The following is a 15,036-nucleotide window of genomic DNA, read 5'->3' as shown; positions in this document are numbered from 1 at the left end:
CATGGAATCTGAATTTGAATTTGGAAAATATTCTGCAGAATGCCAAAGTGATCAGCAAAGGACTCAAACTGTGAACTCTCTTATTTTACCTTCCAGCATTGAAGGTTAATTTGGCTAAGAAAGCAACTACCTACGTGCATAGCTTGTAAATTATGCATACTTGTGTGGATGTGAATGTGGGTTGCAAAAGATCGAGATGCATGGGATTACCTCTTTATATATATTGCTCCCTTTACCTGGGTGAGTTTTGAACTCAATTAAGAGTGCACCTCTTTTTGTTTTTAATTTCAAGCATGCCTGCCAGACTTATTTCATTGGAATCAGCACATGAATGGTTAAACACAGACAATGGGCGCGATTTTCCCAATGTGTTGCACCTGGCACCAACCCCAAATGCTTGGAGCATCGCGGGAGAGGCCCAAAATGGGCTTGACGCCGGACACAAAACCATGTGTGAGACATCCAACCCAGGTGCCTTGCTGGGCGTGTTCCAGATAATCAGAGTTAAATAAGCCATTATGCTGATCTACATATGAGTGGCCAGGTTGAGACACATTTACCGGTTGCTGGGAGTCACACCAACAAGGCCTCACCCAGGCACAAATTACTGGTCTCCACAAGTAGAGGCATGAGGGCCACTTTGGGGTCTCTGGGGCCATTGCAGCCTCTGGGTGGTCGAGGACAGGGAAGAGCATTGCCCTGACACCGCTTCTAACACCACCCTCCACACCCAGGCAGTTCCAACTTAGCACCCTGCCACTTCCAAAATGTCAGGGGCAATGCCCAGGTGCCAGGTTGGTGCTGTCAAGGGGTTTTACCTGAGGGGAACTATGTCCATGAAAGGGGGATCTATGGTTAAAGGGGGGGGGGGGGAGGTTGAAAGGTAGGGGACTGAAAAGAGAAGCCCTAAAGATGTGGGGCCCTCAGTGACCCCATAAGCTCACGTGTGTGGGAGCCAGGATGGGAGGGGCAATAGCCCGATGCCCACAAAGATTGATGAATGTGGGGCAGGGTAACCCTCATGCCGAGGTAGTGGGAGGAGGGGCTCATCCTAACTTTTATTGATGGGGGAGGTTGCCCCTCGAGGGTCAAGGATTGGCAGTGTTCTCAATCTAAAATTGAGAGGAATCATCTGAGAGCCATGTGTGATCAGGGATTGTCCCAAAAGAGGGCTAGAATCACAATCCATCATATACAGATAATTTCATTCATTGCATTCCAGTGTTCCAAACCATTTTCCATTTGCATTCGCCAAAAGAGTTTTTATGTCCAATAATTCAATTCCCATTCACACCTATTGCAAAGAATCCCGATATATCAAGATATTTCTCACTCCCATCATGTAGAATTTCCAATAGTCTCAACAATTTTTCATTGTATTAAATTCATAATTTTAGCATCACATTGAACTGAAGAGTACTTATTCAATTACATATGTTTTTGACACTAGGGTAAATTCAATGGCCTTGCAAGCCTGACAGTGTACCATGCTAGAAGAAAACACAAGTTCCAGATAGTGCCACACTCCTCTGTCATCCATTTATCAACAGATGCTTTTTTCGAACATGCCTTTGTCATATGAGAGTACCTCTAAGAAATAGGTGTTTATCTAATAGCTGTAGTGGGTGTACCTTTAAGAAATGGGTGATTGTCAAATGGCTGCAGTGATGTCAGAGAGTGGGTGGTGCTGGGCTTTCTGTCTGTTTTTACTGTTGCTTTCAACAAAAGCTGGTGCGTGTCTGTGAGTTTTCGTTTCGTTTTCAGAGCTGGATAGCTGCAGGCAAAGCAAGCAGCTGTATAAGGATCATTCTGTAATCTAAAGATAGTCTCCAGATAATTTGAGGATTTCAAAGTGATAATTGCTCTCAGTAGAAAATTTGAATCTGATCTCTGTGTTAAAGAGGGTATTTGTCTTATGGATGCTGCAAGGAAAGATTAAGGGTTACTCATAGAATATTGTAATCTGTGGGGATTATTGGTGTTGATAGTTGTTAAAATGTTTACTGTGGGTTTATAAAGTGTTAACTGGATTTCATAGAATAAACATTGTTTTTGTTTAAACATACTTTCACTCTCTGTTGCATCACACCTGTAAAGTGGGCCCTTGTGCTCCACATAACCAAAATCTATTCAAAGTTATGGGTCAGGTGAACTCCATGATATACTTTGGGGTTCTCTAAACCCTGGCCTGTAATACCTGCACACTAGAAAGGAGGTATAATATAGTATATACCAATACATTTTACAGTACTAGTGCAGTAAATACAATAAACCACTTGACAAGTATCACCTACAGATCAAAGCGTATTTTTGATGTGTAAGCATCCTTGGGTAAAACATTGTTTTGCAAGCAAACAAAAAAAAATTTCTGCCGTCATTTAAATTGAATTGAAGAAGGGTTGATTAAATGGGCTGTGAATAGGATTTCTAAGTTGGCTATTTTTATTTTCCATTTTATATAAATATTCATCGAGGTTTGGCCTATATAACATGCTTAAAATTTGATGAGCAATATATTTATAATTGTATGATTGTCAATACTTTTGTTGCATTACTCTGGAGGCCATAATGCAACACCTGACTGATTGATTAATTGAAGAGCTTGGTTGATGGACAGTAGCAACTCAAGATGGTGGCTCACCAGCACCTTCTCAAGGGCAATTAAGGATGGGTAACGAATGCTGGCCGAGCCAGTGATGCCCACATTCCATGAATGAATAAATTTTAAAAATATTACCATGAGGAGAAAACAGGTTAGCACATCTGAGCATATAGGTTGAGTGTCCTTTGTCCAAAACCCTCAGGGCTGATTGCATTTTGAAATTCAGATAATTTCAGTTTTCATAAGCTAGCCTTGGCTCAGGCACATAAGCTTACGTGACAACTGCCTAAGCCAAGGCTAGCGCTTCTAAAGCAAATAAATTGGCTAGAAAAGTAAGATGTATCACTAAGTAATAACTATAGGGTAACTGATAAGTTTCATTTTGATATGTTCAGCACAGTTGCAGACAAACAATTAGACTTCCGCACTAAAGGTCGTGGGGGGCAGGGGGGTATTAATAAGAAGTGTGGATTTTGGATGTGTTTGCTTTTTGGCCTACTTGGGGAACCTCCTGAATGAAGGGAAACAATTCTTTGAGAACACTCAATGGCTAGAGGAGGTCCAGAAAGGGAGCCTGAGAAAGGGATACCAGTGCTCTTGAGTCCAAGGACCAATCCCATCTCCCGGAAACATCTGCCAAATGTGCGATCGGACATGCGGCTCTAGGATCGGGCACATCAGCCATGCAAGGAATCACAGAACACATGACCAGCGACACTAGTTCCTTAAGTGGGCTAGCGCGTGATCATCGAAGAAGAAGAAAGGATAATCAACTTGTACAATATTCTACTTGATTCTCTAATGCTTAATACCTCATTGATGGCCAGCTGCTCTCCTCCTCCTCCTTGGTGCCCATACCGGTGATTTCCACTCCGATAGTCCTCATACAAATCCTCCTCACTTCCTGCTTCATCAGCAAAGGCAGTCTTATCTGGTGCGCCATCGTTGATGACTACAATGTGAACAAAAACAAGACAACTTACATTCCTGTAATCAACAAACAACTTAAAAAAACTTGTAATGTAATAGAACATCCCAAGCCACATCACATGAATGTAATTAGGTACCAACATCTGACATTAAATTGAAGGACAAAGGAACAACTGCTTGGCCATAGAGATTTAAGATTGAGTCATGAATGAGGTGACAGAGATAGGTGAAGAGCTTTAGAAAGGAGTTTCCAAGCTTGGGGCCCACATGGACAAATGCATGGCTTCCAGTGATGGGGGAAATGAAGTGAGGGATGCACAATAGGCCTGAGTTAGAGGAATGTAGATCTCGCAGAGACTCATAGGCCTGAAGGTAGTTTGGAGCAGCAGATATAGACAAGGGAATTGCTGTTGCTACTGCAAGTGACATTTTTGGTGCCTTGTGAGAAACATTTATGGGCAAACTTTTCAAGGGTCCATGGAGGCAAGTCTAGAGGCAAGGGTCCCAAAAATGAGAGGGACATTTCATTTAGCTGGTTCCATGACACATTCACACCTTCATGAGATTTTGAAGGAGGTAGGGTCTGGCTGTCAACCCTGCTGCAATGGGTATCAAATAAACCCTTTGAGGGTGTAAGACCACCTGCATTTTACAGCCAGCGTAGGGCATACCCAGAAAGCCAGGTGATTGTCAGTGAAATTATGGTTGACTATTAGAGTCAGAGATTTCAACCTATGGGAAAGGTGCCATGCTAATAAATAGCTCCAAAAGTGCCACTGCCCATTACAATGGAGAGCTTTCTCCCACCTTTCTAATGGCATTCCCTTTTGACACTTCTTATTTCCCCCAGTTGTGGCCAGCAACTAGCAATGGAGGTGTTGATGAAGGTGGACCTGCCAATCTTTTAGTGCTGGCTGGCCTCCTATTGGTCCTATGCATTAGGAGCCCACCCATCACCCTTAATTGAATGGAGCTCCATGAGATAAACACTCAATTGGACAAATCCTCAAAATTCTCCCTTTAGGTCCTGCCGCCAACACTTCTGCAGTTCTGACTCACATTTCACCCCAATGGCACAATTGGTACCCAGAAATGAAAACTCTACCCTCTGAGTGCTCTTCACCCAGCCCAACTCCCTAAATATGTGGTTGTGAAGGTTGGTTACACATCATCATCAAAGATGGATAGTTCACTCTCCAATTGAGGAACACATTTCAATCAAACATGTCAGACTTCCATGACCTCAAACAAGGCTAATGATGGATTAATACGTTGCCAGCGACAGAGAATCTTTGATCCTTGTGTTCCCACTCCTGGCCTTGATTGATGACTCCACTGGCGGGATTTCTCCAGTCCATCCCGCCAGCGGGAAAATCTGGTCCAGCTGGAGTCGAGCCCTGCCAAAGGACTTCAATGGAACTGGAAAGCCCACTGCCAGCGATGGTGAGCCATCTCCTCAAGAGGTCAACCCGTCATAGGGAGGGGTGGAGAAAGTACCAGTGGTACACTGAGAAAGATACACAGCGGTGCCGACAAGTGCGTTTATGGGTCTCAACAGTGAACTCCAAGCTTGGTAGACAGCCTGTACCCTTGATTTTGAGCCTATTTTCAGGCAGTTGGGTATGCAGGCACACAAGGCTACACGGCAGCATAGTGGTTAGCACTTTTGCTTCACAGGTACAGGGTCCCAAGTTCGATTCCTGGCTTGGGTCACTGTCTGTGCGGAGTCTGCACGTTCTCCCCGTGTCTGCGTGGGTTTCCTCCGGGTGCTCCGGTTTCCTCCCACAGTCCAAAGATATGGAGGTTAGGTGGATTGACCATGCTAAATTGCCCTTTGTGTCCAAAGAAGTTTAGGTGAGATTACTGGGTTACCGGGACAGGGAGGAGGTGTAGGCTTAAGTAGGGTGGTCTTTCCAAGGGCAGGTGCAGACTCGATGGGCCGAATGGCCTCCTTCTGCACTGTAAATTCTATGATTCCAAGAAGTGTCCCAAGTGGCATTTGGCCCACTAGCCCAATGCAAGTGAGGAACCTTATTTCATAACATCGGATTGAACTTTTGATGTTTGTCGGGTATAAATATTTGGTGCGATTGTAGCCATTTATTTTTAACTATGTCCTCAGTGCAGGTGGAGCTGTTGCCTTCGGTCACTTCTTGCTTTATGCTACACACCATTACAATTTACACTTTTGCTTGAATTCAAGAACCATTAATGGTGAATCTGACTTCAAATCACCTTGAACTCGCAACGAATAATTACAAACTGGCGAAACCTATTTTGGACTCATTATCTTGTGTAAAAAAGTGCATTCTGAGCTAGGTGGAGCATGCTAGGTGGTGGACAATTAACCAACACTATTTTGTTCATGCTTCACGGCCTGCTCAACAGCAGTGTTTGCTTAATAGGATTTTGATGGTGGTGTCTAAAGGTAGTCAGGCAATTACGTGCTTTGGCTTATCGGGGGCCATATTGTCTGTGGAAATCACAGCACAAAACAGGAACAAGAATAGAATATGCAGGAAATATGCAGTTTTTATGAAGAGACTGTACAGAAACAGTAACCTTTATTTTCAATATTTAAATGTCTATGTTAGATCTGCCTCAGAATCTGAAGGTCCCATTGCAGGACTTGAGCATAAAAACTGACATTCCAGTGCAGGACTGATGGAGTACTGGTCTGTCACAGGTGCAGTCTTTTTGGATGAAATATTAATCTGAGGCCCTCAGCTGGGTATAAAAGCTCCCTTGGTACTATTTTGAAGACAAGCAGGGGAGTTATTCCCGATATTCTGGTGAATATTTATTATGCAGTCAGCATCACAAAAATAAATTACCTGGTCATTATCACAATACCGTTTGTGTGGGCAAATTGACTGTTGTGTCTACATTAGAAACATGACTATACTTCAGAAGTACTTCATTTTCTGTAAAGTGCTTTGGGACATGCTGGTTTGAAAGATGCTACATGGTAAGATCATAAGAAATAGGAGGAGGCTATTTGGTTAAACGACATGCTCCCACCACTCAATATGATCATGGCTGATCTTATTGTGGCCTCAACACCACCTTCCTGCCTGTCCTCCCTTGACTTCCTTGTGAATCAAAGATGTGTCTAACTCAACCTTGAATTTGTTCAATGATCCATTGTGCTCTGTGGAAGAGAATTCCAAAGGCCAACGATCCTCTGAGACAAAATTCCTCTTCATCTCCGTCTTATTTGGAAGATCCCTTATATTGAAATGGTGATCCTTAATTGTACTTTCCCCATGAGAGGAAACATCTGTCCAGCATCTACCCTGTCAAGCTTCCTCAGAATCTTATTTGTTTCAGGGCGGCACAGTGGTTAGCAATGCTGCCTCATGGCGCCGATTACCCGGGTTCGATCCCGGCCCTGAGTCGCTGTCCGTGTGGAGTTTGCACATCATTTGCACGTCATTTATGCGGCGCCGCTTTGACGCGGGCACCAAGGCCCGGCACGCAAAATTGACGCGGCACCGCTCCTAGCCTCCTGGGGGTGGGAGAATAGGGGGCGAGGAGCGGTCTCCGACGCCGGAGTGAAACACTCCGGTTTTCACTCCGGCGTCGGCACTTAGTCTCCCGTTGGGAGAATCGCGCCCTGTATGTTTAATTAAGATCATCTCTCATTCTTCTAAACTCCAATGAGTATAGGCACCTTTCCTCATTAGGCCACCCCTTCATCCCAAGAATTAGCCACGGTCACCTTCTCTGAAGTGCTTCCAATGCAAGTAAGGAGATGAAAACTGTACACAGTACTCCAGGTGAGGTCTCATCAATGTTCTATACAGTTGTAACAAGGCTTCCCTACTTTTATACCACTCTTCTTGCAAGAAGATTCTAATTACTTGCTTAACGTAAATGCTAGGATAGATTCTTTTATAAACATATACAGTATTAGGTTCTGTTCCATCACACTGTAGATTTTTGTCTTTACATGATGAAAAGCACCACCTCTGATGGAGAATATCACACGTTCCAATTAAGTGGAAGAAAATTCAGTTGGATTCCATTATCTATGTACCACTGATCCCTCCAGGTTTTTTTTTCTGAAGTCCACCAGCTGATTTTTAACATCTGGATGAATGATCACACTCTTGGTCTTGTATGAGGACCCCTGTGTCCAAAGGGTCCTCACCAATGCCAGAACTGGGGACATCCGGATCAGTGAATCTCTGCCACTGACATCTTTTGTTTTTGTTTCCAGTATTTACAGTTTCTTGTTATCTCTTTTCATTTGTCGACAAATTAAGACATTTGTCCCCAATTAAGAAATAGTCCTGAGCTTTACTGAGTTGTGCATGTGCAAAATGAAAGGGAACTCGAAACCACACCAGTAATGTTTGCACCCTGGCTTTGGTTTGAGTGACCTATCATCTTATAGTTTGAGACCTATGTGTATTTTTGTTTAAAGGTGCTTCAAAAATGTTTCTAAGAAGATAAATAAATAGACTTTGTGTGGAGTCATTGTGCATTTTTGTCACAAGGCATTTGAGGGAGAACAGAGCGGATAATTGGAATTGTGCATATGCTAGGACCATCCGAGGGCCCAAGGTGTAGGGTCTGAGGATCAGAATAATTCCCCTCCAACAAGTGAAGTTATAGAAATGATTAATGTGGACCATGTGACCTCTCCAGTCCCAAGTGCGTATTACCTCCTGAGATACAGAGTGAATCAGCATATACAAATTCTGACTGGTACATATAGTCACTGGGATTTGGCATGGTCAAGGCAGAGCTATGCCTACATTGTGAAGGGTGTTACAGCGCTAAGCTGCTGCCCACTGTAGGATGTTGGAAGAAGGGCGTGCTCTGGATATATGGAGGAGAGATAGGGGTGAAAGATCAAGGGATATGTACCAGTCAGAATTTGTATATGCTGATTCACTCTGTATCTCAGGAGGTAATACGCACTTGGGACTGGAGAGGTCACATGGTCCACATTAATCATTTCTATAACTTCACTTGTTGGAGGGGAATTAATCTAATGAACAGTCAATCTACAAAAATGAATATTCTCTATCTAACCATTGCATATCTGAAAATTGCTTTACTGCTGAATATGGGCAGCGTGGTAGCACAATGGTTAGCACTGTTGCTTCACAGCGCCAGGGACCTGGATTCAATTCCCGTTTGGGTCACTGAATGTGCGGAGTCTGCACGTTCTCACCGTGTCTGTGTAGGTTTCCTCCAGGTGCTCTGGTTTCCTGCCACAAGTTCCGCAGACATTTTTGTTAGGTGAATTGGACATTCTGAACTCTCCCTCTGTGTACCCGAACAGGCGCCGGAGTGTGGCGACTAGGGGCTTTTCACAGTAACTTCATTGCAGTGTTAATGTAAAGCAACTAGTGACAGTAAAGATTATTATTATATGCATTTTTTAAAAATGTGTTTGAAAAACATTCGATTTACAATTAAGAGTGGTTCGTAAAGTTGCAATTTCAAGAAAAGATACAAAACTAAATTGCCTGAATTCTCCGGTCATTCGCTGGCGCCGGGATTCTCTGGTCCCACTGGCAACGCACACCCATCCGTGGGTTTCCCGGCGGCATGGGATGGCTTCAAAGGGAAATACTATTAACAGCGGAGGGAGCAGATAATCCTGCCACCAGCGAATGGCTCACCGTCAAGAGACACGGGGCTGGGAGGCCGGAGAATCATACCCAAAGAGTTTTTTCCCCTCATATCTTCACTCAGGACTCACATTTAGGTTCTACATTTTACCAAGCACCATCTTCTCGCCTCATATAGAGATGTACCAGGCCTATAATTTGCAGGCTTCTGTAAAACTTGGCACAAATATTTAGTCACCTAGGTTACAACAAGGTCTGTAAGTGTGTACTGGAAATACACATATGATAATAGAAGAAATTCCGAAATGTTGTATTAATGTGGGTAAGCTGAGTTATTATAAACAATACTGTTTTGCCAATTTTCTTATTTACAATAACCCAAATAAATCTTGAAGTCATACATCTTAGATTATGAATCCGAGGTCATCGCTAAGCAACATACATTTCAGTAGCATGTACATTCAAAATGCCAGGTCCGAGATTTTAAGTCAAAAGGTGTCAAAACGTTAAAACGAGGAACTGAATATCGCAATAACCTTCAATAATTAGTATTGGAAGTTATCATTGATCGTGCTATCAACAGGCATTTACTCACATGCTCACTGATGCAGTTTGGGATTTAACAAGACCACTTGTCTCCAGTCCCCTTTACAGCTGGGTCCAAATATGGACAACAGAGGCTGAATTGCAGAGATGAGGTGAGAGTGACTGCTTTTAAATCAAGTCAGCACTTGACAGAGTGTGACATTAAGGAGCCCTAGCAAAACTGAAGCCAAAGGAGATTGGAAAAAAATCTCCATTAGCTGAAGTCTTGCCTAGCAAGAATTATTATTGTTGGAGGCCAGTCATCTCAACCCTGGGACATCGCTTCTGGAGTTCTTTAGGATCATATCCTAAGCCCAAGTATCTTCAGCTGCTTCATCAATGATATTTGCTTCATTATGAGGTTGGAAGTTGCATTGTCTGCTGATTATTGCATCATGTTCAATACCATTTGCAATCCCTCCGATACTGAAGCAGTCCACATCCAAGTGCAGAATGACCTGGACAATATTCAAACTCAGCTGATAAATAGGAGAAAATATTCACACCACAGAAATGTCACATGACCATCTCCAATAAGAGACAACCTAACCACTCCTTCACCTTGACATTCATGGCATTACCATCGCTGAATTCACTACCATGTACATCTTGAGGTTGCATTGTCCAGAAACATAACTGTTTCATCCATTTAAACATGGAGCTGCAGTGTAAGTATTACAGCTATAATTCTTACCACAGCCCCTGTCTGGACTGGTCTCTAACTTGCAGACAGGGATCTCTGTGTGTTTGGGGGGCATCTTTCTGGGGAGGGCGGAGAGGAGGGTCTGTGTGTGAGGCGTTGTCTGTGTGGGGGGGGTCTGTGGATGGGGTTCCTTTAGGCAGGGGGTCCCTGTGAGAGGACCCCCTATTACAGGGTCCCTATTACAGGTGTTCCTGGAGGTGTCCCCCTATTGCAGGGGTCCGCAGGGTAGGGGGCACCCAGAACTCCGGGGATGGGGAGCTACCTTGGGGTTGGGGGGTGGCCGGATCCAATTTGCGGTGCATGGAGGGGTGGGGTCATTGCCGATATGTGGTGCGGAGTTGGGGAAGATGCATAAATTTGCATGGCAGGGAATATGGAATTTCATACTTCTTTACGACCACAAGGGGGTCACAAAACTCGTAAAATTCAACTCTGGCGGGATTCCCCGATTCTGCGGCCATGTCCACAGTATCTGGTCTTTCGACCAAAATGTTGACGCCACTCCCACAATGATGCTCTGCGCGGTGGGGGACTAGCAGCCATGTCATGTGAAGCCCCTGGCTTTATCTGCTGAAACGGCGCAGTATGGCTGGGTTCGTGACCGCGCACGTGCACAGCTGCAGCCGTGCCATAAAACATGGGGCCGGCCGCGCGTGGACCCGGCCTGCCATAGCCTGTAACCCCCCTCTTCACCCCCCCACCACTCCCCGCCGAAGCCACCCCTGCCAGCGAAATGGTTCGCACCCCCACCCTTGACTGTGGTGGCACTGAAGACCCCGAAAAGAGAGAGGACACGCGGTCCACGTCGTCGGGGACTCGGCCCATCGGGGGCGGAGCATCTGGGGAGGGCCTCAGGTGACATCCTGAGGCCGTCTCGACAGTGTGCGGCGTACTCCTCGAGTATGCTGTTTTTGAGCAGGCGGAGCATCGGAAAAATAGTTCCGCCCCCGATCCCGACGTAAAAATGGATTCTCTGAACGATCGGCAAACGCGATTTTGGCGTCGGCGATCGGAGGATCCCGTCCTATATTCTCCCAAATGGGGAATCCTGGCCTAGAAATTCTGTGGTGAGTGACTCACCGTCTGACTCCCCAAAACCTTCCCATTATCTATAAGCCACAAGTCAAGAGTGTGGATGAATACTGCCCAATTGCCTGGATGAGTGCAGCACCAATAAGTTCAACACGAGAAACCTCAACACCGCACAGGACAAAGCAGTTTGTTTGATTGGTACCCTGTTTTAAACATTCATGCTCTACCCCACTGACATACAGTGGCAGCAGCGTTTACAATCTACAAGACACTGCAACAACGTATCAAGATTTAGCACATCCCAAACCCACCAACTCTACGACCGAGAAAGAGAGCAAGCACTTGGGAACACCACCAACTGTAAATTCCCCTCCAAGTCACATTTAATGCTGACTTGGAAAAGCACTACTGTCCCTTCAGCATTACTGAAACTTCCACCCAAGCAGGGACTACCTGCATCAAATGGACTGTGTAATTCAAGATGGCAGCTCACCACAACGTTCTCACGGGTGGCTAGGGATGGGCAGTAATTGTTGGCCATACGAGTGACACCCACGACCAATGAATGAATCTGGCAAGGATCAGCATTAGCATGCAGCAGAAGAGTTGGATCACATTACTAGGATTTTGTGTCAACGGTATATGTATCTGTTGGTATTCTCTGTAAGTTAAACTTAATTAGATCAAATCAGGATTGTAAAAGGTTAGAGTGAGAAAGAATGCGACAGCGGTAAAGAAAAGAAGTGAAAGATTTGAGATTTATTTTTCCTATTAGGGGAAAATTAGCCCAATTGAAACAAAAGTTACCCCCTACCACTCCTTGCCATCTTAAACTCAGCGACATAGACTCACTTCCACTTGTGCTTCGCTCTACTGACCGACTATTATGGTCACCTATTCTAAAGAACCGAAGTAACAGACACAACCAGCACAGAAACAGCATCATCAATGAAAAGCATCATATGCTTAATGTGGCTTGAAACATTTGCAGAAGTGGGCAGATGTCACAACTCATAAAAGCGAAGCTGGAACAAATCTATAAATGGTATCTGCCAAATACTGGTTGATGGTATTGCAACTTTGAGCACAATAAACTTTTAATTTCCTTTTTGCAATTTATACAGCAGTTCAGCATCATTTCATGGCTATGTTCCACTTAAATTTTATTTTCTGAATCCAGTTTCATTCAGCATGATGTCACAAACGTACAAGGCCCTTGAGGATGAAGAACAAAATATTAATTTATCTTTATCTCACGGTCCACCATTATTAGCTTGACGCGGAATCACAGGAAACACTATCAGATGCCATAAAACTGCAATTATTCGAATAAGTAGTGACTATGTCCTTTTGAATACATGAGAGTGTTTGAAATATCACTGACTGCTGTTCAGTTTGTACAGTAGCATATCAGGCCATTGCAGAGTAGAAGGAATATTCTTGCTTTTTCCAACACAGTTTCCCTGGTTACAACACAGATAGTTTCCTACTGCTCTCCTTTACTGTTGAGGCCCAAAAGAAAGCTCTTCAAAACATCTTGGGCTCCCTTCTCCGGAAAGAATTCTAAGTGTGGTAGCGAGCAGGAACTGCCATAAGCTTCCCGGTGCTCGACCCCGTGAGTCCGGCAATGCAATTAAACGTTAATTGGTCCACGAAACAAGGGCTTCACACCTCAAATCAAAGTTCGCCAGTCAATTCACCGGGACCGCGCTCACCAGCCCCACCCTTCCACTAGCAAGGTTGAGCAGTACTTAAACTGCACGTGCACAGCCAGCCCCACTCAGTTCAGAACCATGGCAGCGAGACAACCAACGACAAGGTTTGGGGACACTTGGGAGGCTCCTCGATGCAATCAAGGTCAGGAGGGATGTCCTGTTCCCCGAGGGTCCTGGAGGGTCAGCCACAGGACAGCCAATGCCGCCTGCGATGAAGTGGCAGCGACCGTCAGGTCGGGAAGCGTTACTAGGGTGACTGGCCTTCGGTGTCGCAAGAAGGTCAACGGCCTGCACCGCTTGACACTCCACTTCCCTCCCAAAACCCCCCCCCCCCCACACTCGACCAGCCCCCGAATCCGTCTATTTGCCTCCCCCAACTCATCCTTCACCCCTTCCATTCATGCCATTCCCTTTACCCCCTTTCTTCACCCAATTCTCCTCCCCACCACCCCCATGTGAACCGCACGTGTGGCTAACAATGCCCTCTCTGTGTCTCCTCAAGAGAAGCTCTCCCACAATTGGCAGGAGAGAGCCCAAACTAACGGAGGGGTGCCGGACATACAAATCCTCACGACCTTCGAGGAACGAGCCTTGGAGATTACAGGGGTGGCTAAGGACAGTGCGGTCACCGATGAGGAGGTCGGCGCATGCCGCAGAGGTGAAGATCCACCGTGCCCCACCTGGATGGACTGTCAAATGTGAGTTATTATTGCCATATAGACTGACCCATCCCTCCCACTGACCACGTGCCCAATCTCCTGCAACTCCTCAAGTCGACATTGCTGGCCCATCCGGGATGGCCCCCTCCTCTGTCTCCCATGAGACCACTTCGGAGATGTCCGAAGATGCCACAGTCAATGTGTCACAGCTGTCATCCCTTCACCAGCAGAGACACATACTTCAGTGAGCAATGTTAGTGGACATGTTTCTGGGGCACAATCTGGTGAACGTGACGCAGTCGATGATGTACATCAGGTGGAGCTAGGAACACCCAAGCGCGACAGCCGTCAGAGGTCTGCTGGATTCCAGGACCCAGTTGGGTCTCAGCCAGATGTTGAGCCTCTCGAACAGGGTTACTCAGAGCTGATGGAGATGTTAGGGAGCGGCCGGGGCATTCAGACGGAGATGTTAGTGACACTCCAGCAGGTCATAAGCCAATTTGAGGAGCCCCAGAGGCTATGGGCGCAGGAGATGACACCGGCAATGCATGGCACCGAGGTTAAAATTCCTCGGGTGGCGGCCACAGTGGAGAGCCTGATGCATGACATCGGCACCATTAATGGAGATGTCCAAGGTGTGGTGCAGTCAGTGACGGCCATGGCTGAGGGCCTTGGCAGAACGTCCGACTCGCTAGGGGACGTGGCCCATTGAGGCTGACCTCAATGAGGTGCTGTGGGACATGTCCCGCTATCAGATGGGAATGGTCAAGGCATTGCGGAGCTTGATCCAGTCGGAGGTGGGTATTGCCAAGTCACTGCAGAGCATGTCCCAATCACTGAGAAGCATCGCCGAGGGTGTTGACACAATGGTGCAGACATTGGGGGGCTGCCAGGGCTCAATCCAGCTGCCCTGCCATCCGAAGGGCCCTCTGGGCGCTGACCAGGAGGATGGGGTGCTGGGTAGCAATCCGGCTCTATGGACTGACAATGGTGGTCACCAGCTCCCCAGAGTTCTACCCCTTTGATCAGGTTGTGTCTCACAGTCAGCACCCGGAACAGGGGGTCCCAGAGACCCCAGAGGATGCCTGCCAGGACATCGAAGGCTACAGGATGAGGTAAGCAGCTGGCTGATTTCACCTCTGATGTGCATCCTTGGTATACACCTAGATGTAGAGGTAGAGCAAGGAACGCCAAGCACATCGAGGGCACTGGGGTGGCGGGC

The 15,036-nt window shown here is 46.0% G+C and overlaps 1 protein-coding gene across 3 annotated transcripts in view; it reads right to left on the bottom strand.

The window, feature by feature from the left end:
* arhgef4 (Rho guanine nucleotide exchange factor (GEF) 4) overlaps positions 1 to 15,036 on the bottom strand; it is a 494,960-nt gene that overhangs the window by 92,831 nt on the left and 387,093 nt on the right. For all 3 annotated transcript variants that reach the window (XM_038817106.1, XM_038817107.1, XM_038817108.1), the window contains one exon: positions 3,415 to 3,554. In XM_038817106.1, the coding sequence (XP_038673034.1) occupies positions 3,415 to 3,554 (140 nt within the window). The remainder of the gene's footprint in view (positions 1 to 3,414; positions 3,555 to 15,036) is intronic.

Source organism: Scyliorhinus canicula, chromosome 13 (assembly GCF_902713615.1).
Source record: "Scyliorhinus canicula chromosome 13, sScyCan1.1, whole genome shotgun sequence".
NCBI lineage: Eukaryota > Metazoa > Chordata > Chondrichthyes > Carcharhiniformes > Scyliorhinidae > Scyliorhinus > Scyliorhinus canicula.
This window is presented reverse-complemented; position numbering and strand designations above follow the sequence as displayed.